The sequence below is a fragment of the Aphidius gifuensis genome, linkage group LG5 (genome assembly GCF_014905175.1).
Source record: "Aphidius gifuensis isolate YNYX2018 linkage group LG5, ASM1490517v1, whole genome shotgun sequence".
Taxonomy (NCBI): Eukaryota; Metazoa; Arthropoda; class Insecta; order Hymenoptera; family Braconidae; genus Aphidius; species Aphidius gifuensis.
In genome coordinates, this window is record NC_057792.1 from 3,368,025 (window position 1) to 3,390,512 (window position 22,488).

At 23.1% G+C, this 22,488-nt stretch overlaps 4 protein-coding genes across 9 annotated transcripts; 1 reads left to right on the forward strand and 3 right to left on the reverse strand.

The window, feature by feature from the left end:
- Positions 1-3,139: 3,139 nt before the first annotated feature.
- Positions 3,140-10,310, reverse strand: LOC122856772 (segment polarity protein dishevelled homolog DVL-3). Of its 2 annotated transcripts, XM_044158597.1 has the most exons (10): positions 9,903-10,310; positions 9,378-9,447; positions 8,079-8,334; positions 7,093-7,275; positions 6,762-6,972; positions 6,470-6,598; positions 6,185-6,399; positions 5,632-6,114; positions 5,284-5,511; positions 3,140-4,371 (listed from the first exon to the last, which is right to left on the reverse strand). In XM_044158597.1, exons 1-10 carry the CDS (start codon positions 10,061-10,063, stop codon positions 4,337-4,339), a joined length of 1,971 nt encoding a protein of 656 aa, XP_044014532.1. In that variant the 5' UTR covers positions 10,064-10,310; the 3' UTR covers positions 3,140-4,336. The 2 variants fall into 2 exon arrangements, with proteins under 2 accessions (XP_044014532.1, XP_044014531.1); XM_044158596.1 differs by lacking the exon at positions 3,140-4,371 and having other exon boundaries at positions 5,166-5,511; positions 9,903-10,301.
- A 666-nt stretch (positions 10,311-10,976) lies between these two features.
- LOC122856774 (peroxisomal targeting signal 1 receptor) lies at positions 10,977-13,876 on the reverse strand. 4 transcript variants are annotated; one of them, XM_044158602.1, is made up of 6 exons: positions 13,736-13,841; positions 12,884-13,233; positions 12,591-12,804; positions 12,333-12,488; positions 11,155-12,199; positions 10,977-11,080 (listed from the first exon to the last, which is right to left on the reverse strand). In XM_044158602.1, exons 2-6 carry the CDS (start codon positions 13,220-13,222, stop codon positions 11,041-11,043), a joined length of 1,794 nt encoding a protein of 597 aa, XP_044014537.1. In that variant the 5' UTR covers positions 13,223-13,233; positions 13,736-13,841; the 3' UTR covers positions 10,977-11,040. The 4 variants fall into 4 exon arrangements, with proteins under 4 accessions (XP_044014537.1, XP_044014536.1, XP_044014535.1 ...); XM_044158601.1 differs by lacking the exon at positions 13,736-13,841 and adding an exon at positions 13,400-13,656; XM_044158600.1 differs by having other exon boundaries at positions 12,333-12,804; positions 13,736-13,876.
- A 95-nt stretch (positions 13,877-13,971) lies between these two features.
- On the forward strand, positions 13,972-19,669 carry LOC122856762 (band 4.1-like protein 5). Of its 2 annotated transcripts, XM_044158573.1 has the most exons (4): positions 13,972-14,563; positions 14,804-16,411; positions 16,734-17,222; positions 17,474-19,669. In XM_044158573.1, the coding sequence occupies exons 1-4, from the start codon at positions 14,411-14,413 to the stop codon at positions 17,594-17,596; spliced, it is 2,373 nt and encodes a 790-aa protein (XP_044014508.1). In that variant the 5' UTR covers positions 13,972-14,410; the 3' UTR covers positions 17,597-19,669. The 2 variants fall into 2 exon arrangements, with proteins under 2 accessions (XP_044014508.1, XP_044014509.1); XM_044158574.1 differs by lacking the exon at positions 16,734-17,222 and having other exon boundaries at positions 13,985-14,563.
- On the reverse strand, positions 18,443-21,794 carry LOC122856851 (ceramide synthase 6). The gene is made up of 6 exons (XM_044158720.1): positions 21,649-21,794; positions 21,351-21,544; positions 20,864-21,091; positions 20,265-20,714; positions 20,057-20,201; positions 18,443-19,978 (listed from the first exon to the last, which is right to left on the reverse strand). The coding sequence occupies exons 2-6, from the start codon at positions 21,527-21,529 to the stop codon at positions 19,874-19,876; spliced, it is 1,107 nt and encodes a 368-aa protein (XP_044014655.1). The 5' UTR covers positions 21,530-21,544; positions 21,649-21,794; the 3' UTR covers positions 18,443-19,873.
- Positions 21,795-22,488: the final 694 nt, after the last annotated feature.

The window sequence follows — 22,488 nt, forward strand, 5'->3', positions numbered from 1 at the left end:
TCATTTGAACTAGATTGATGTATTTCCAAGTTAAATATTAACGATTTATTATTTTTTTAATCTAATCAATATACCGGGAATAAATTTAACAAAAAAAAATGTAAATGATAGCCACTCCCAATTGTTGAATTACACTTGTCTACATTATATGATTCGTCAAAGTGTTATGATTAAATGCAAAAATGCAACTTGAATGTATATATATCATTTGTGTTTATATTGTTCGCGTGACAGCATCGTGAGACTTTGATATAAAATAATCATGATAATTATTATCGCAAAGTGGGAGAGAAATTTTTTTTTTTTTTTTAAATTTCATTATTATTTTTCTATTTGAAAAAAAATTTATTATTATTACGTGAAAATGTGATTGAGAAAAAAAAAAATTGTTTCTTTATTTTTTCATTAATTTATTGTATTTAAAATTACCCGCCATATGATTTTTTAAATTTCGATTTATAATTCAAATTAATTTCTTTATTTATCAATTTAAATTTGCTTGATTTTTATTATTATTTAATTATGTTTTTTACCTGTTTAACCGCAAAATGTTTTTTTGAATTTTTTTTCGTTTAAATTTGCAAATGACAAGTAGTTTTGTATAATTTAAATTTTTTTTCTATAAAATAATTTGTTATGGTATTTAAATTTAGGATAATTTAAATGTGAAAAAAATTATATTATTTAATTTTTTTCACCTGTATGAAGTCATTTGAAAGGACAAGTTTTGTAAAACGAGTTCAATGCCGGCTAAAGCGCTGTTTATTATTCTGAGAATTTTTTATTATTATTTATGTTTGTTTGTTGTTAATTTTATATATTTATAATTTTTTTTTTTTTTATATTCCCAGACAGTTTGTTGCCAAATGTATTTTTTTATTTGTTAAATATTTGTTTGTGTATTATCTTATTTTTATTTATACTTTTAATGGAAAGAAAAAAATGAATTTATTAATGAAGGTCATTGATTATAAAAAATATATTGCATAAATTAATTTATCATTTGGAAAAAGTAGTTTTTTTGAAAGTATGTCATATTGCATCTCATTGGAAAAACTTGTTTAATACCCTTTCTAACAACAAATCATAATTTTCTCAATGAATTTGCAACAAATTAACAAATTATCTCTTTTTTTTTTCCACAATTTCCTTATTTACTTTTTTATAATAAATTTATCTTCAATATACTTTCTCTATAATTATCAATTATTAACATATAAATACTGTTGAATTTTAAATAAAATACTTGTTGGCTTTTAGTTAAATATTATCCGATAAATTGCATGTTACAAGTTGAATTAATTTCAAGTGGTTCAATGTCTGTCACGCGATAAAAATACATCTTTTTTTTTATTTCTTTACATTAATAATTTGTATGGAGAAAAAATAATATAAAACAAAGAAAAGGAAAATCATCAAAATAAATTGTCACTTGATAATAAAAAAAAAAGGTCATTCACATTAAGATAATAAAATTGAATTAAAAATAAAAATCACATTGTTATCCATAAAGCTACTTTATATTTTTAAATTAAAATATCATCAATAATTTGTTGTTCTTTTTTTTTTTTTATAATTTAATGATGACAATATGTCAACATAAAATTAATTATTTATTTTTATTAAAACAAATTATTATTATTTATTTTTATTATGATAATGATATGAACGGATGTTAACAATTTCATTTGAAAAGATTTAAATTTTAACGATTTAATAATAGAAGCATATTGTAAAGTGTCTTTTTGACCCTTGACACAAACATATTTGGCATGATACAGATTATTATTGTTATATTCAACATATCAAATTGAATTTTTTTTTTTTTTTCATCATTCATATATTTATTATATATTAATAAATGTCCTTTTATGACTCATCAATGTCTCGTGTACATTGTTTACATATTAATAAATAAAATTCATTTAAAATTTTTTTTTTTTCATGATAATTTTATGGATATATTACTATCAACACACAATATTTTTTTATTATAACAACAATTTTTATGTTACATTTTCGTCTTGTCTCCATCTGGCTCTTGTGTTTGGTTTTTTTTGAAGATTTTTTTGTCATCATGACCCCTTTTTCAAACATTTTTTTTATATCGTGAGAAAAACTATTTTTTGTTGTTAATTTTTTGTTCTGTACTTCTGTTTTTTTTTTTTTTCTTTTATCTTTTGATTATTTGAGTTATTTTTAAGTGTAGAAATGTTATGTTATGACATTGAATATTTTATAATAATTTTAAATATATATCAATGTCAAGATAATGTGCTCAATGAGAGATAAGTTGAAAAAATAAAAAAAAGTTTTAAAAAATGTGTGTGTTAATATTATTATTTCAGCACACACATACATTAATCTATAATATTTAATGAAATTTTTAAATTTACTTACTAGTTTGAGGGAAAAAAATCAAGTTAAAAGTGGAGCTGTTTTTTAAAAAAAATACACACAGTTGAGAAAATTAATTAATAACTAAAATTGACAATGTATTTATTAATTTATTTTAATAGTTAAAAATATAAATAATGTTGAGCTGTAAAAAAATCCAACTTACACAGTTTTCAACTGACAAATTATTTATGAAATTGTGACGTGTTAGCACTAATCAACATTGCACACGTACAATAATTAATTTTTCAAACTTGTTTTATTTCAAGGTGTCATAGGAAAACAGTAGATAAAGAAAAAATTAAATTCATATACTTATTTTGTTTTAATCTGGAAAAATAAAAATTGCATAGTTTTATTTTTTTTATATATTAAAATAAATATTAAACTTGTATTAAAAAATTAATTTGGAATTTATCACATGTTTAGAAATGCATTGAAATTTTTTGTAAAAATTATATATTATTTATTAACAACTGGTTAATTGTATAGATCAATGCCAGTAAGTTACTAAGCTACTTCAAGTTTAACGTTAAAAGAAATAAATAAACAACAAAAAAAAAATTGTTTCCTTGTTGCTTTAGAAAATTAACGGAGATATAGATTTAACGAGCAACGACTAAAGTAATTGAGTGTACATCGTGTTTACATATTAACATATGTAAATAATATATTTAAAAAAAAAAAATGATCTTGAAAAGGATAAATGGTATTTAAAAAATTCATCAAAGCTGTTATTTTTTTTTTTAGGAATTTCTAAAAATGTATTGTACGACATTACATGATATTTTATCGTAAAAATTCGCTTCATAAAAACCATTGAATTTTTATAAATTACAATTTATAAAGAAAAAAAATTTATTTTGTACATAAAATAATAATCTTCACTCATATATCTTACAATTATTGTTTTTAAAAAATTTCTGAAATGCGGTTTTATTAATTTTTTTTCTTTGTTATTGTTTTTTTTTTTTTTTTTTTTATTAATTTTTTTTTTATTAAACCTAAGATTACTTGTGTTTATAATTACTTGTTTTTTTTTTTTAATTTTTCTTAATTTTTCATTAAAAGAAACTAGAAGTAAAGTAAATATTTATACTGAATGAGTTATTTTTTTTTACAAATGTTTTCTGTTAAATAAATTAACATAACGATTAAAACTATCTTGAAGTTATTTCAAATATTTAAAATAAACGGAATAACAATGATGCAATCAGTGCTTTGTAACAAATAAAAAAAAAAAAGGAAGAAATATTATTTATAAAAAGAATTGTTACATTAAATTTTATAAAAATTTATTATTTAAATTTTCTATAAATATTTCATAGAAAATTATTCAAAATGGACATACAAAAAGTCAATGTTATTAGTGTAATTATGAAAAGTATGATGGCACTTTTTTTGTTATTTTAATTTCGACTTTATCTGGTTTAATTTTGAGTTTTTTTTTTTATAATTATATTTACAATTTTTTCTTAAAATTACTTTGCCATTTTGTATACAGCGGTTTGAATATTTTTAAAAACACCACATTTGGCACGTATCTAATGTGACGACAATAGCAATATTATTACGTTTAATATTATTTATTTATTTTTTTTTTCATTTTTTGCTTTTTCATTATATATTTTTCTACATAATTAATATTACGTACCCCGTTAACAATTTTATTGACAAGCATTATGTGCTTATGCAAATTAGCTCGTATTACTTTTTTTATTTTTTTTTTTTCGATTATGTATTATCAAAGTATAAAAAATTTAAAAAAAAAAAATTTGTATATTTTTTTTTTGAGTTATTTTCTTTATAAACAATTATTTTTAATAATTTTTATATATTTGATATATTATTTAGAGGAAAATTCAGGAGCAGGTTGATTAATTCGTTCACTTGAAATAATGCCCCGTTAATTATTATGTTTTTTTTTTTTTTTTTGTCTTTAAAGAAATAGCTGTCCCATTGGCGCAGACAATCCTAAAACGCAAGCAATGGAATTACATTAATTAATGGCAATATTAAAAAATAAAAAAAATTATTATTAAATTGTGACTGTGTATGTAAAAATTATCAGTCAATTATTTTTATTTTTTTATTGATCATGCAGTGAAATGATTGATCATTCAGTCGTGACGCAATTAATCATGCTCATAAAATACCAGAAATTAAAAAAAAATTATATTTTTATATAATAAAGAAATTTAAAAGATAATTGTGTGTTATTTTATAATTACAATAGTCATCAACAAAGTATTTTTTATAGTTACTGAGAAAGAAACAGCTGAAATTTATCTCAATACTATTTATAATCATTTTTTTCTAAATAATATTGAAATAATTAAATTAAAACATTCATGCAATCCATAATATACGTGCAATTAAAAATTAAATATACCTTATACCATAAAATTAATAATAAAAAGCATTATTATTAGCAAATATTTACGAAAACAAAAAAATAAAAAAATATTGATAAAATTATATTTTAAATAGAAACAAAATTATATCTTTTTTTTTTGTAAATTAGAAAAATTAAAATATATATGTTTACAATATTTTTTGCGTAATAATGTTTTTTTTTTTTACATCGAAAATTCGAATACCCAAAAATTTTTTTAACGAAATTTCGACACATATTTCTTTTTGACTACTTCATGCTATAAAACATAAAAAAAATATATATATATAATTTAAATATATATATTAAGAGAGATAATAATAATCATAACAATAATAATAATATCAACAACATTAATTTGTATCTTAGCTAAGAATTATACAAGAGAAAATGATATAGAATAATAAAAAAAAACAGAAACAATTTCTACATAACATCGACAAAAAATTCACAGGGATTTCCCATCGCAATTCTAAATGACTGTCTACTACCAGATATATCTTGTTGATTCGTTGATCCAGTTCCCGTTCTTACTGATTGTTCTGATCCACTTGAACGACTACGACTTCCATTTGATCTTTTACCATTTGAGCTATTTCCATTATTTTTATTTGGTAATGCTGGTGGTAAATGAAGATCACTTTCTGATGCTGATGAAAATGATTTTGCATCTTGTATTGGCTCTTTACATATATGCTCACTTCCTGCACTACTTCCACCTTGATAAAATGTAATTTAAAGTTAAACAAGAGAAGAAGAAGAAAAAGAAAAAAAAAAAAAAATATATACACAAATTTATTATAATTGTTTTTAAAATTTTTTTTATTCTTCAAACTCACTATGAACACTTTCTTCACGGTGATATCCATAAACAGTTGGTTCATTTGTAAAATTAAATGGCATTGGACTATAACCAGCAGCAGAATGTGGTGCATATGGTCCAGAATATGTCATATCCCAACCAATTGGTGGTGGTAATGGACCAACAGTATCACCATCTAATTTCATATTACTCATTGTTGAACATAAATCACCAAATATATAATAACATTGTTCAGAAAATGTAATTTTATTAACAGTATGTCTTATATAACCAGCTTTAAGTGTTAATGATGCATATTTTCTAGCATCACGACGATCAATAAAACCTTCAACATGTGTATATAACCAATCAACAACATCAGCACCAATAAATGCATTTGGAATTGTTATTTTAAGCCACATACGATCACGTATTTCAAGACCAGAATCTGGTCTTGCCATTGCACGTACAATTGTTGGCATATCTGTATTAATACTTAAACGAAGTTCTTCCAATGGACCTAATTATAAAAATTTAATTAAATTTATAAACATAAACAATATAATTTAAAATAAATAATAAATACTTACGTTCTGTATCAGGAAGAGTACTTGTAAGACTACCTGATGTTGATGTTAATGTTGTTACACTTGGTGGACGTGGTGGAAAACCTTCACCACGTATTGCTGCTGTATGTGCAACCCATGCACCTGGATCAATTGGTCTAACTGGTTCAGTACGTGGAATTGTAAAATAACCTTTTGGATTTGGATCCCAACATTTTGCCACAACAAGTTTAATTGGTCTAAACAATAATAATTAATTTTAATTAAATTTATTTAAATTTTTCATTCAATTTATATATTATTATTTACCCTGGTTTTTGTACAACTTCACGAAGTACTCTGACTGCTTCGTCATTTGACATATTTTCAAAATTAATATCATTTACTTGAAGTATCATATCACCTGGTTCTATCCGTCCATCTAATGCAACTGCACCACTAAAAATAATCATAAAATTTTATCAATTAATTTTACAATAAAAATAATAATACAATAAGCTTTATAAATGTTTTTTTTTTTTTATTATTTCTTTTCATTATTTTAAATTCTATTGTAATATTTTTATTATCACATTTAGATTGTTCAAATTTATTTGCTTACCCTTTCATAATAGAGCCAACATAAATTCCACCATCACCACCACTATTGCTTTGTCCTACAATACTTATACCCAAAAAATTAACAGTATCCATATTTAATGATACTGTTATAATATTTAATGACATTGTGCTATCTGTTATGCTGCTAAATGAAGATGTACGTGACATTGGTGGTAATCTGTGTCGTCTTCGTCTTTGTGGTCTACGACGATCTAAAATAATATATATAAAATAATTGAATTTTTATTTTTTCACATGGACTGAATGTAATTGTTATTCTATTTTCGAAATTTCTACGTTAATTAATGAGCTACGAATAAATATACAAATACCTAGTGTTGCTCGTTCAATAGTACTACTCATATTTGTATGTCTTCCAGTTGTTGATGTTATACGACTACTTGCATCATCATCAGATTCTAAAAATGTTGTTGTTTCTAAATCAGAACTCATCATTGATGCACTTTCATATCCATGACCAGAACGATGCTTCGAATGTCCATTAATACGTAAACCTGTAATTTTTATAAATTTAACAAAAAAATATAACAATACATAAACAAAAAATATAAGTATATATATTAAACATTTCCTTAAAATAATAGACTCTTCCTACTTATATATAAATTGGTTAAAATATTATCCCATGAATAAATTAGGTCTATATATTTTAATTTTATCAATGATATGATGAAGGAAATACAATTTATCTCAAATTATAATTTGATGAAAATAAGTGTAAGTCTTTATGTGGCTGGATACAATTTAATCATTGAATTTTGTTGTATCATATTGCAGCTAGATGTATCCAGTATGTTAGTTTAAATATTATTATAAATTAACTTATCAAAACTCGTCAAATTTTATCATTACTATGTCTTGTTTTTTTTAATTTTAATTTTACTATTAATATTGTTATTTTTTTTTTTTTGAGTGAGTTGATATTTTTTTCGATGGATAATTTCCTGAGCTTTCTATTGCTGCATCCCGTTTGAATATTGAAACTTCCGTTATGAAGATAGAGAGATTATTAATTTTATTTGTTCAAAAAAAACTTGTACATATATTATATGGGTCAATAGATAATAAAATTATGTAATTTAATTTTTTATATTCAACGAAATGATTGAATGACAATGAAGCTTTTCTTTTCTATAAATTTCGAAATGATTTTACTGTTCTTTTTCGATTTTAAATAATTGTTTAAGACATGAATTGAATAATGATAAATTAATAAATTTATTTGATGGTTTTAAAGATTATTAAACTTTCTTTTTTTGTTTATAATAATTCTCTAAAGATTGTTGTTAATAATTACCATTATATTTTGCATATTTATCATATTTATCTGAATGATGTTTTGTATTTTTATGCATATGATGTCCTTGTCTACTACTTATGATACTTTCAGTTTCAGTCAATGTATCATCTTGTGATATTGTTGTTGGTGGACCACGATTTGTAATACCAGGTGGTACATGATCAACCCTGTCATGTTTAGCATCACTATGTGCAACAGAATCAGTACATTGTGATGCACCATCAGATACATTACTACCCTCAGCCAAAACCAGCTAAAACAAAAAACCACAAAATATATATTAAACTAAAAAAATTAATAATCCATATAAAAATAATAATAGATGAATTTTTATTTATTTGAGTGATCAATCAAAGCTGAAAAAAAAAAAAATATTAGAAAGAAAAAGAATTAAAGAAATTGAGGGGTGCCATTCATCAGATTGGCGATTTTGTGTGTCTGTCAAGGGTGGAATTGTGGGTGGTAAAAATAGGGGCTGCTAAAAAAAAAAAAAGGGGTGGTGGGATAGCTAAAGGTAAACAGGGATAAAAACTATGACTGGTTGAATTATGGGTGGGAGAGTTTGACTCAATGTAGAGAGGGAATGGAGACATATATACTTGAATATAACACCCACAATTTTTTTTTTATTTTATTTTTACTTTTTCTCTTCTGCTTTTTCCCTTTTTTTTTTTGCTTTTTCTCTCCCCACCAACCTTTACCCTTCACCTCTCGTATATTCACCAACACGATGATGATGATGCTGTATAAAAATATACGTTTCTTCGTTTATTCCTCATATAAAACACAAAGTCTATACCCATATATATATATTATTATATTTTTTTTTCATTTTTTCACACAAGCTTTTCCATTGCGAAATCAGATACCGGAAATTTCCAGTGGAAAATTCGGCAAAAACATCAAGAAATAACCTTTTTTTTTTTTCTTTTATCTTTTTTAACAAAAAAATATAATTTCTTTTTTTTTTTTTCATTATTACTGTTGTTTTATTTTATTAATTTTTTTAAATTCAAAGTGCCTGAAATATAATATCTTTCTTGCTTAGATTTTTCATATATATTTCTTAATTTTATGCTCCAATTTTTATTTTAACTCTAGAATTAATTTTTAGCACAAAAAAAAAAATAATCATAGAAAAAATAAAGAAACTAGCTTTTTAAATGTTTTATATACATTACATAAAAATAAATATAATTTTTATTTTTAATTATTAATTTATGTTGATATATAATAAACATAAAAAACATGTATATTTTTTTTTAATTAACACATGATTAATGTAAATAAACATACCCAAGAAACAACTCGTCCATTGAAGCAGGGCAAGTGTGCATCATCATCGATAATTTCTTCTTTGACAACGCTATTAAATAACAACAAAAATTAAATTATTAATAATGTCTTAATAATTGTCTTGTCAATGTCAAATAATCAACATTAAATAAAATATATTTATTGACAATAAATAATCTAAATTAATCATGATTTTCTTTATTCCCTTTTTTATTAATTTATTAAAATACAAATAATCATTGGGAGGTGAATGACCCAATGTGTATTCATCTGTTTAAAATAAATTTATAAACAAAATAATAATCAAAAAAAAATATGTATAATTGAAAGAAAGGAATGATTTGTGTCTGGATATTTTTCAAGTGGAGCATAATATATATTTAATGATTTGTTTTTGAACAACTTGGAGCACCATCATGATTTTTTTCTTGATCAAAATGTTGATCACTTGGTTCAAGATTTAGCTACATTGTTGATGAATATAATTTTTGACAATTGATGTCATTGATGAATGATAAAACTTACCCAAAATCATCATCCATTGATTTAAAAAAAAATTTATAATTTGGTCGATTTAATACATTTTTAAAATCAGCTAGTGTCACACGCTCTGGTGATATTGTGAGTTTAACTAAATAAGGCGTTTCCTCATCATCAATATGATAAATAATTTTTGTTTCTTCCATGATTATTTATAATTATATTGTTACTTAATTAATTGACACATATATACACATACACAAACACTGTGCTTATGTTTATAGAAATATTTATAAATTAACATTAATATAATTTTGTTATTTTTATTTATTTATTTGATATAATTTTTTTGATTTATTTTGTTTTTTTTTTTTTATTTGTTATTTTTATTATTTTTTTTTGACGGGGGAACTATCACTTTGACACGACAATCATAGCCAAGCCAATATGGCTGCTGCCGAACACCCACAGTTGTATTTACAATGAACGACACTAAAAAAAAAAAATTTTTAACTCTTTTTTTTTTTTTTTAGGATTTTCTTCTTTTTTTTTTTTTATGGTATTCTTGGAAAATTCACATGGGACGACACTATTTTTTTGTCTCTCTCAGCGGGTAATTTAAATATTTTAATTATAATTTATTTATATTAATTAACATTGCAAAATTAAAATTAAATAAATTGGAGAATTGAAAGTATACTATTGACAGTTTTCAAATTATTTATTATCAATTTAATCCCAAAATTGTGTACAGAAAAAAAAATAATAATAAATGTATTATTAAAAAAAAAACATACAATGATTGTTTACAGAAAAATTTCAGCAATAACATTATGTTAGTAGAAACATAGTAGAAAAAAACATTACAATTTTTTAATTACGTATTATAAAAAAAAAAAAAAATATGTAAATTGAATTGTCGTTAATTTTTTTTGTAATTATTATTAAAAGGTAAAAAGTTATACCTTTTTTTTTTTTTCGTTGTTATTAATAAATTTGATAATATTTAAATTAATTATTATTATTTTAACAATAGTGTTAAATAATTGTTATTATTTTTTATATCAAATTTATTATTAACTCGTTTGCCCTCACGTTATTATTTTTTTTTTTTTTAGTTTTTTTAATTATTTTTTTTATTTTTTTTAATTTCCTTTTGTTTTTCTTCTTGTCAATCGAGAATTCATGAAATTTCGAATTCGAAATTTAACGCTTTAAGATCTCTGTAAGTAAATAAGTATAAAATTAGTTAAAAAATTTTAATTAAATAAAAGTAAAAAATAAAAAAAAGGCTTACCTTTTTTCAATAGCATCATAAAGATGATATTTATTTAAAAAACAAGTGACAAGTTTCATTGTGCTCCATATTGTTTCTGACATTAAACTTGGTGATCCAATTTGACCCTTTGAATCAACACCAGCAGCTTGTTGATTTAATGCTATTAATAAATGTTCACCAGCTTCTTTATATGCTGATAAATTAATACAAGATATACCCAAATTATATCTTGCTCTTATAAAACCAGGTGATAGCTCTAATGCTTTTGAATATGCATCAACAGCTTCAGCTGATTTTTGTCCATTAGCCATTGTTGCACCAAGTCTATTCCATAATCTTGAATCATTTGGACGTACTTGTAATGCTGTTTGAAAACAATCAATAGCTTTATCATATTCATTTGATAAATTAAATAATACACCAAGACCACATTGTACATCAGCATCAATTTCATTTGTTGGATTAATTAATGCTGCTTGAATAAATAAATTTTTAACCTCCTCATGTATATCTTTAAATTTTGATGATAAGAAATTTTCATCACCTTCATTATTTTTTTTATTAAAGCTTAATATATTATTATATTTATCATTTTTAATAAGCCATTCTTTAAGAGCATAACATGCTTGATTATTATATGATTCATTTGTATATGATACAGCAAGTGTCATTAGCGCTGATAAATTTTTATCATCAATTTTTAAACATTTTTTTAATGCTGCTATTGCCAATGGATCTTGTTCATTTTCAGCTTGTGTTTTACCAAGTAAATACCAAGCTTCTGAATTATCAACATCATTTCTAACAACAGCTTCAAAACATAATACAGCACTTGGTAAATCACCAGCTTCTAATCTTTCTATTCCAATTTTCATTGGATCTTCATTTGTTTTTAATGTTATCATTTCATTATCATCATTAAATTTATAATCTTTATAATCATCAAATTTGTTGCTAAAATCTGTTAACCATGGACTATTTTCATTTATATTTTTCCATGCATTTTCCATAATTGATGAATTTATATCTTCAATTTCTTCACCACTTTCAACTTTAACTGTATCTGAGATATTTATATTTATATTTTCATTAAAATTATTATTAAAATTTATTTAATTATTAAATAATATTATCAATTTATTAGAAATAAAAATATATGTTTTTTATTTATAAATATTGGTTTATTTATTACTGACCTTCATTTATTGATGAAGCTCCAGTAAATTCAGCTGGCCATGATTTACCAATTTCATTAATATCTGATACATTACCAATAATGTTTTTATCAACATCAGATATATTTGATAAATCTGGATTTTGTTGATTTGAAAATTCTTGTGCCCATTTTGAACCTGTATTATTTATACTATCATCATCATTTTGTAATATAACATTTGTTTTATTATCTTGATGCATAAATTTCATAAATTTTGATAAACCCAAATTTTCATTACCAAATGTTTTTTTTTTCATTACAATATTATTATCAGCATTATCATTTTCAAGTGAATGCTCAAAATAATCTTCAGCCCATCGCATACCAAGTCCAAATTCATTTGCATCTTGATGTGATGTTGATGCACCTGTTGTCGTTGTTGTTGTTGTTGTTGTTATTGATGCTTCAGGTTGATGAACATTTTCTGCCCATATACTATCTGAATTATGTTTCTAAAAATAATAAATAAATAAATATTATAATTATCAATATTTAATAACAATTATAACAATGTTTAATAAATATATTTACATAAAACTCTGATCTATTTTCCAAAAATTGACAAGCCCATTCAGTATCTTGTTCTTCACAATTATTTTCAACTTGTGGTAATTGTTGATGTATAACATTATCAATATCATGAATTTCATCAAGTATATTATCCATACGAAATGTTTGAGGTTGAACATTAACATGATTATCCAAATATTCATCAACAAGTTTATTTTCATCAGTATTTTCAAATGGTACAACATGTGATTGACCAATACCATCATCTCTAAAACCTCTATCTTGTACAAGGTGACTTGTAAAACTTGTCAATGGTCCAGGTCCACCACAATCACCTTCAACTAAATCACGTAGTGACATATTTTTGTTTGCTAAATTAAAATAAAACATTATTATTTCATAAACATCTAAATATTTTAATTATATTTTTTTTTTATCATCAAACATTGGTCAATAAATAAATAATTGTCAACGATGAGTTGAACAACAGGAAGAAACAAGGTTGAATATAAAAAAAAAAAAAAAAAAATGTCTTACGTGACTCCAAAAATAGTCGTAAAGTTATCCACTTCTTGGCACACTAGACATGGATTAATTAGTATTTGAACTCAATGGGTATTATCCCAAGAATTCAATTACAATAATAAACATGTTTTAATAATAAAAACACACAATGACATTAATAATATGTCGACAATAAAAAAATAATAATAATCATGAGAGAGCGCGATCACATGGACTCTAGACTTCATTCCGTTCGAATTTATTATTTTTTTTTTTTTTAACCAATACGAATAATTCAATACTTTTTATTCAATTTTCATTGGATAATATTAAATTAATTAATACTAAAACTTACTACTAATTACTCACATTTATAAATAACAATGATAACAAAAAAAAAAAAAAGTCCTTTTTTTTTTATTCAAAAATTGATAAAGAATTTTTTTTTTTTTTTAATCCTCTCTATAATCAACTCGTTTTTTTGCATTTTTTTTTTTTTTTTTTGAGGTTATCATCATAACGCCATCTTGTGGAAATATACAGGTGAGAAATAAAAAAAAAAAATATTTATAAAAAGAGCATCTATGTTTTGTTTATGTATTCTTTGACTTACCTGTACACTGTTGTGCACCGTGTTGCTAACAAGATAACATTTTTTTTTTTTTTATAATAATATATTTTTTAAAAATTAATAAAAAATAAGAAACAATTAAATCAAGTGCCAATAAAATTAACTCAAAATAATAAGTAAATAAAAGTTGCTCTTTTGTTTAATAAAATTATAAATAATGTACCGCATAAACAAAAAAAGTTGACAAATAATTTACATATTGAAAGGAAAAAAAAAAAAAAAAAAACACCTCTGTGTTGACGTTTCACAAAGTTAACGAGAACATTCGTTATTTAATAATAAAAATATAATAAAAATAATGTTCCATATTTTGGGAATAATAATTGCAAATAATTTAGGAGATGTTGATGATTAAATAGTAGATAATAATTAGTTAAAAAACCAGTGATACTTTGTTTTAATAATTATTTAAAATGTTGAGATTTTTATCGAAACGTAGAGTAAGAAATGACAATGGTCATACAGCATCACCACAAATCAAGAATCAACGCCTCTTGAGTAATAAAAATATTATACAATGCCAAGTTATATTATTGGATGGAACAGATTTACCAATTGAATTATCTGTAAGTTGACTTAAATTTAAATAAAATATCAATTATTTATTAATTGTTTTTTTTTTTTTTTTTTTTTTAGAAAGTATTTTTCACACATTATGTTGTTATTTACTTTTTTTTTTTTCTTAATCTAATGATCACATCATAATTGAATTATGTGTGAACTAGTTGATGAAATTTCAACTAAATTACTTAATTTTCTATATATTTTTTTGTAATTAATTAATTTTTTAAATGATAATTTTACAGAAAAAAGCACTTGCCAGTGATTTATATGAACAAGTATTCTACAGTTTAGATTTAATTGAAAAAGATTATTTTGGTTTACAATATACAGACAGTAATAATGTTAAACACTGGCTTGATCCAACAAAATTAATTAAAAAACAAATAAAAATTGGACCACCATATACATTGAGATTAAAAGTAAAATTTTATTCATCAGAACCAAATACATTACGTGAAGAATTAACACGTTATCAATTTTTTTTACAATTAAAACAAGATATATTAGATGGACGTTTACCATGTCCACATCGTACTTATGTTGAGCTAGCAGCATTAGCATTACAATCAGAACTTGGTGATTATGATTCAACAATTCATACAGCAGCAACAGTATCAGAATTTCATTTTGTACAAGAACAAACTGAAGAAATGGAACTTGAAATACTTGAAGAATATAAAAATTATATTGGATATAATCCAGCACGTGCTGAATTAGCATATCTTGATAAAGCTAAATGGCTTGATATGTATGGTGTTGATATGCATACTGTTATGGGAAAAGATGCATGTGAATATTCACTTGGTTTAACACCAACTGGTATACTTGTATTTGAGGGTAATCAAAAAATTGGCTTATTTTTTTGGCCAAAAATTGGACGTTTAGATTTTAAAAAGAAAAAATTAACACTTGTTGTTGTTGAAGAAGATGATGAAGGACGTGGTGAACAAGAACATACATTTGTATTTCGTTTAGCTAATGAAAAAGCATGTAAACATTTATGGAAATGTGCTGTTGAACATCATGCATTTTTTCGTTTACGTGCACCAGTTAAAGGTGCTAATAGTAGACAAAATTTTTTTCGTATGGGTTCACGTTTTCGTTATAGTGGTAAAACTGAATTTCAAACAACACAATTTAATCGTGCTAGAAGAACAGTACAATTTGAAAGAAGACCAAGTCAAAGATATGCCAGAAGACAAAGTCATGTTTTACGTGAACGTCAAAGAAATTATGAACCTCAAGCTCAACAACCCCAACAACCACAACAACAACAACAACAACAACAACAAGCAACAATACCAGTTACATCTGTTACAACAAATTCTACAAATTGTTCAACAACAATTGCTGGTGAATGTTCATCATTTGAACGTCAACCAAGTAAAACAAATTCTGTAACATCAAAAAATAGTTTAACATTTTGTACAACAACAGCAGCAACAACAGCAACAGCAACAACACCAACAACAAATTCATCACCATCACCACTTGTTGATTCAATATTAAAAAGTTTAGCTAAAGATCCACAACCAATGGAATCAAAAAATCAAACAACTGAATTAACATCAGAAAAAGATGATGATAATAATAAAACAAATAATTTTATAATTGATAATAATAATACATCATCAATTAATCAACAATCATTACCTAATAATCAAGTTGGTGGTACATTATTATTATCAGCAAGAACACCAATACCATTAGAATCATTAAAGTGCAATATTCTTAAAGCTAAATCATTGGAAACTGAAAAAAATTCAAATTTAATATCTGTATTACCAATTGATAGAACAAATAATAATGATTCTAAAAATCATTCTGATGCTGCAACAATTGTTTCTGTGGTAAGTTTATATATTTTTGTTTTTTAATTATTTTTACCCATTTGTTTTTTTTTTTTGAGTTTATTTGAGTGAAGCTTTTGTCGTTTACCATCTGTTATTGTCTGCTAAAATTATATTATATTACTAGCTTTATCACAAACGAAATACGCCCACCAAATTAAAACGACATATTGAAATATAAAAATTCACCACAATGTATTTTGTGGTGTATTTTATTATTTTTTTATTTAATCATGCTTTTTGTTTATTTTACATCATTTGTTTGCTTATGTTTTTTTCATGTTTTGCATAATAAAAAAAAAAAATAAATAAACAAAAAAAGGGTGGTGATAAACTTACGTTGAATGTGAGTGGTGCAGCATCACCAAACAATACACCAGCAGCTGATGATTCAGTAACTGTAACACATTTTTCATTGGACAGTTGGGGACAAATTGCCCAAAAAACAACACCATTTTGTGCCAAGATTGTTAATCAATCACAAAATCCATTTAATCCATTTAATAGTGATAATATAAATGATATAACATCATCATCATCATTGTCATCAATACCATCATCACCATCAAAATTATCATCAACAATTGATAATGATAAAAATGATATTAATGAAATAATAACAATTGAAAATAAAAATACAAATCCATTTATTGATTCAAATCCATTTTTGGGTTTGTTAAATCCTTTTAAAGATTCACAATTAGATACAATTGTTGAAAATAAAGAAGAGGATATTAAAACAACAATTATTACAACAAATACTGAGGAAGTTAATCCGTCCACATCAACAATTACAACATTTACTCGTACGGTTAGTAATTTGTTTGTTTTGTTTATATTTTTTTTCTCATTCAGCTTTGCATGTTGTTATTTTTTAATTTTTTTTTCTTTCTTTCTTTCATTCAACAATATCCTTTATAAATAATGTTTATAATTTTTTTATTTATATAATTTACATTTTAGAAAGTCTCGTTTGTATTAATTTATTTTTTTTCTATTCATTGTTATTTAATTGAAATAATTAACATTGTTATAATATTGTGTATTTATTTATTTTTTTAGCAACAAGATTGTACTGATGCATCTGATATTAGTCCTTGGCTAGTTGCTGATCCATCGACTCAAAATAAAACCAACAAACCAACAACGATAACAATGAAAACAGTTATAACAACACAACTTTAAAGGTGTTTAATAACAAATATATATATCAGTTTATTAATGGCGTAATTAAGTAATTAATTTTTAAAAAAATAGTCAAGCTGAACCTCGTATAAATATGATTTTTATATATATTTTTTTTTTTTCTTCTTCTGGATTTATAATCAGTTGGGACCAATGGCTGCTTAAAATTTTAATGTCAATATTGTTATTAATTTACATTCATAATAATTGTGTAACTATTTTAAATTATACACTGACTACTATTTTTTATTAATTTTAAAAACAACAAAAAATATATATATATTGATTTTTATTTTATATTTATAATGATAAATATTAATAATTATTTTCATTATTATTATTATGAAAAATAGTGTGTAGAAAACTAAGTCTTTAATTAATTATTATTAATAAAACGAACAGTGCCTTGAAACTTTTTTAGAATTAAAATGAATATTTTTTATTGTCCAGTTGGGAAAAAGTGCATTTTTTAAATGAATAAAAAAAAAATGTTATTTTTTTTATTTAAATTAATTTTTAATTAAACTTTTATTTTTCATCAAGACTTGGTACTTAAATTGATAAAAAATGTATTATTTTATAAGAAGATAAAAATTTTACATCAATTACAAGAATATTTTTTTTGTCATTAAATATTTTGACATTAGAAAAAAAATTTTAATTATCGTTACACAAGGCAGAAATATTAATTTTATTATTTAAATGTTAATTTGGTATTATACATACATTAAAATGATTTTTTTTTAGTCAAAAAAAAAAAAAAGTACTAAAGCAATATAATATCAACATTTTTTAAAAATTATATCACTCTTGATAGGACAAGAAAAAAAATAATAAAAAAACCTGTATTGTGTGCCTCAAATTGTTTCATTTTAATTCTTAAATTTGTTACAGTATTATTCGAAAATAAAAACAAAATAAAAAAATACATACAGTGTCATGGTTGTTTTGAAATTTATTATTATTTTTTTCTGTTGTTTTATTTAATATAATTGCCTCTTATTTATGAAAAACTATTGTATAAAAAAAAAAGAATACTATTGTGTAGATTATTCAGAAAAAAAACCATGGAATGTGAATGTGTGCAATACTAATTAGTAATAACTAATTACAATAGCCAAAGAACTCACACGCAAGTTCTCAGTCGTGCAGAAAAAAAATAATTAAATAATTAAATCAAACAAATAAAGTCTTAAATAAAGCAATATTATTAACAAAAAAAAAAAAAAGTTCTCGTCAAATCAAAACAAAGCACTGAAAACTTTGGTCGTGTTGATAAATTTATGTTGTAAAAATTACATCATTATTAATTCAAGACATTTCACTAAAATCGAAGCAATGGAAAGATAAAAAATATCCACTGATAATTAAGAGACGAAATTTTCGAAAGACTTTATTCGTTAACAAAAAAAAAGAGCTGATAGAAATTTTTTTTTTTTTCTATAAATAATTTAAGCACATTCATTTGAAAAATATGCAAAAGTATTTTTTATTTTTTTTATTTACACATTTGACTTGAAATTATTTAAATTTTTTTTTTTGTCTTTATCTGTGTTTATCTTTTATCTTTTTTAATTTTTTTAAAAATTATCATTATTTATTTTTATGCTATCTAAAAAAAACAAACGTCAGAAATTGGCATCTTCATTGTTGAATTTATCTTATCAGTTTTACTTTTTTTTTTTTTCTTTGTTAATTTATTTCTTTTCTATTCATCACATTGATAAATAAATTTTAAGTATTATTTTTATTCGTCAATTGTGTTATTAGCAATTGAAATAATAAAAATATTATTTGCAGTATTCTGACAAGTCTTAATACTCAATATTATTTTAAAAGAAAAAAAAAATAAAACAAAATTATCGATTGGAATAGCTCCAATTAATTTTTTCCCATTTCTTTTTTTTTTTCTCTACATCATTTCATTTCTTTTTAAGTTTATGAAATTTTTGGTTTTACGCAAATGAGAAACGTTATTTATTTATTTTTGTTCCCATTACTTGACTCGTGAAAAATCTAATTCTATTATCTGTTTTTTTGTAAATTTGTTTACATAGAAATATTAATTATAATTGCAATTTAAAAAATTTATCACTGATTTTATGAAACTCTATTTTTTTTTTTCTTCTATTATCGTCACAAGGCGTTTTTTTTTCTTTCTTTTTACAGATATTTTGCATTTTATTTTGTTCATTAATTATATTATATAAAAAAAAATGAAAAAGAAAATATAATTCATTATTTTTTTTTAGTAATGCACAGTGAAGTTGTTTGTATCTAACCTGAATGTTGTTTAACATTATTTAATGAATTATTTGCTGATGGTTCCATAGCTGGATCATCTGATATTTCACTAGTATTACTACGAATATCACCTTCCATCTAAAATTCCAAATAAACAACACTATAAATACAAGCATAAATAAATAATTTAAAAAATTAATAAAATAAATTATTTACCACTCCAGCAGTAAATGATTTGTATGCAACTTTGACAATCATCCATGTCCAAATAATATGAAGAACAAATAGCAATATCAACAATGAATTAAATATGTAATAAGCTGGAAACATTGGTACAATTTGTGGAGCTGTTATAGATGTACTAAAAAAATAAAATAAAATTAGTAAATTAATTAATTAATAATTAGTAAATAAATATATTTACCTGTAAATAATCCAAAATGGATAAAATCCCATTCTTGTAACAAGCCAAATTAATGTAAATGTAACCATAATAAATTCACATAATTTTTGATAATTTGAATATTTAGCAATTTTAGCTGCTTCCAAAAAAATATCAGCACAATCATGTATAACAAGTACAAGTGAACCAATTCTTGTTAAATTACCAACCCATGAAAAACACATTAACATTATTGTTGCTTTATGATGTATAAACATTTGCCAAAAATCTTTTCTTTTAACATCAAAAAATTGTGATACACTTAAACACCAATAAAATGACATTGATATCATGTAATACCACCATACATCATCAGTTACTGAATGATAAGGATAATTATTGTAACATTCTCTGATATCCCAAAGCCATGGTTTATCCCATAATACATAAATTCCATAGAAAAATATTGATGTATAATAAACACATCTCCAGCTATTTAAAAAAACAAAAAAAATTAATCATTAATAACTTGATAAGATAATATTTGTTGTTGATGTATTTTATTTTTTGTTAAATGATTAATTTAAAAATAAATTTATTTCTAAGAAAAAGAAGAGACAATTAACTTGTGTTTTTTTTACCTATTTTCACAAAACTTTGTAAGTGTTGAAGGTTTATCTTGTGATCGTCTAAGTCTCAGCCATCTTTCTACTTGTCTTTCAGTCCAATCAACTTGTTTAGCCAATGCAGTTAATGTTTTATGCTTAATTCTTTTATTATAAGCTTTTTCTAAAATAGCATTAGCTGGTGCTTTTTTAGTTCTTGTTGTTCTAATTCCCAATGTTCTTCCAATTGGTTGAAATATCAGTCTATAAACAATAACAAATCATTTAATAATTTTTTAAAAAATGCTTTTTTTAGATTAAGGAAAATATATAATTAAAAAAACGATAAAACCGGTGAGTCATAACCACAAAATAATAATAGTAAAAAAAAAAAAAGGAAAGAGAAATTTTCGAAAGAGATGACAAAAAAATGTTAAAATGTAAACGTAACCTATTTGACAGTTTGATAATTTTTTTAATGAAAATTAATATAAATAATTTGATAGTTAAAATAATTGTTTACCTTTCTAATGCAAAACGAATGACTAGATGACACAATGCCATAGGTAAAGGATAAATAAGATGTTTCCAATTAGCATATTTATTATCTGAATTTGGTGTTATATTGTCCCAAGTTATATTTGGTGGTAGCCAAATGTCAGGTGACCAAAATGACGATGATACATTTGCAAGGATCTCCATGATCACCTGGTGATCCTTAATTAAAAATAAATATTATTATAAAATGTATAAACATGTTAAATTAATTAACAATGATATTAAATATTTGTTATATTATTTAACAAAATAAAAACACATACCTTTTGAGAAATTTTTTAATTATAAATTAGAGAAATTAAAATAAAAAAAAAAATTAAGAAGAAGAAGAACTCCACCCTGGGTCTGGCCTGCTTCTTCTTCAACCGTTTTCAATGTTTCACACACAAATGTCCATGTATATAAAAAATTTACAGTAATATCATTGGTTTATTAAAAAAAAAAAAATTCGATTCAACGCCATATTTTATACAACAGTTTTACCAATAGAAAAAAATTCAAAAAAAAATTATACCTAGTGAAATTAATATTATTTTTAAATATATTTTATATATTTTTTTACCTTGAAATTTTTCATTTAATGTTATCTAAAAAATTTGCAATTTTATTGAATTTTTTATGTTTAAAAAAAATAAATAAATAAATTGACTTGAAGAAAAATAAATCAGTTAAACAATTGTCTTGAAGAAAACATATTGAAAATAAATCAAGAAAAATGATAAAAATATTTTTAATATTTTTTGCTGCATTTATTATTGGTAAATAATATTATTAATTCAAAAAAAGTATTAAATTAATAGATTATTTATAAATTAATAATTTATTTTTTTTTTGTTTAAATAGGTATAGAGAGTATCCATAAAGGAAAAATAGTTAAAAACGAATTAGAAGAATTTAAAGCAGTTGTATCTATCCATCAATTTGGAAGGCATATTTGCGGTGGTGCTTTAATTAACAATGATTATGTTGTAACAGCAGCTCATTGTGTCGTTTATTTATCGAAAAAAACTAAACAAAATTTACAAGTATTGATTGGTTCATTTGATCAGACCAGTGGTGGCTACAAGCTTAACGTTGCAAAAATAATTCATCATGAACAATAC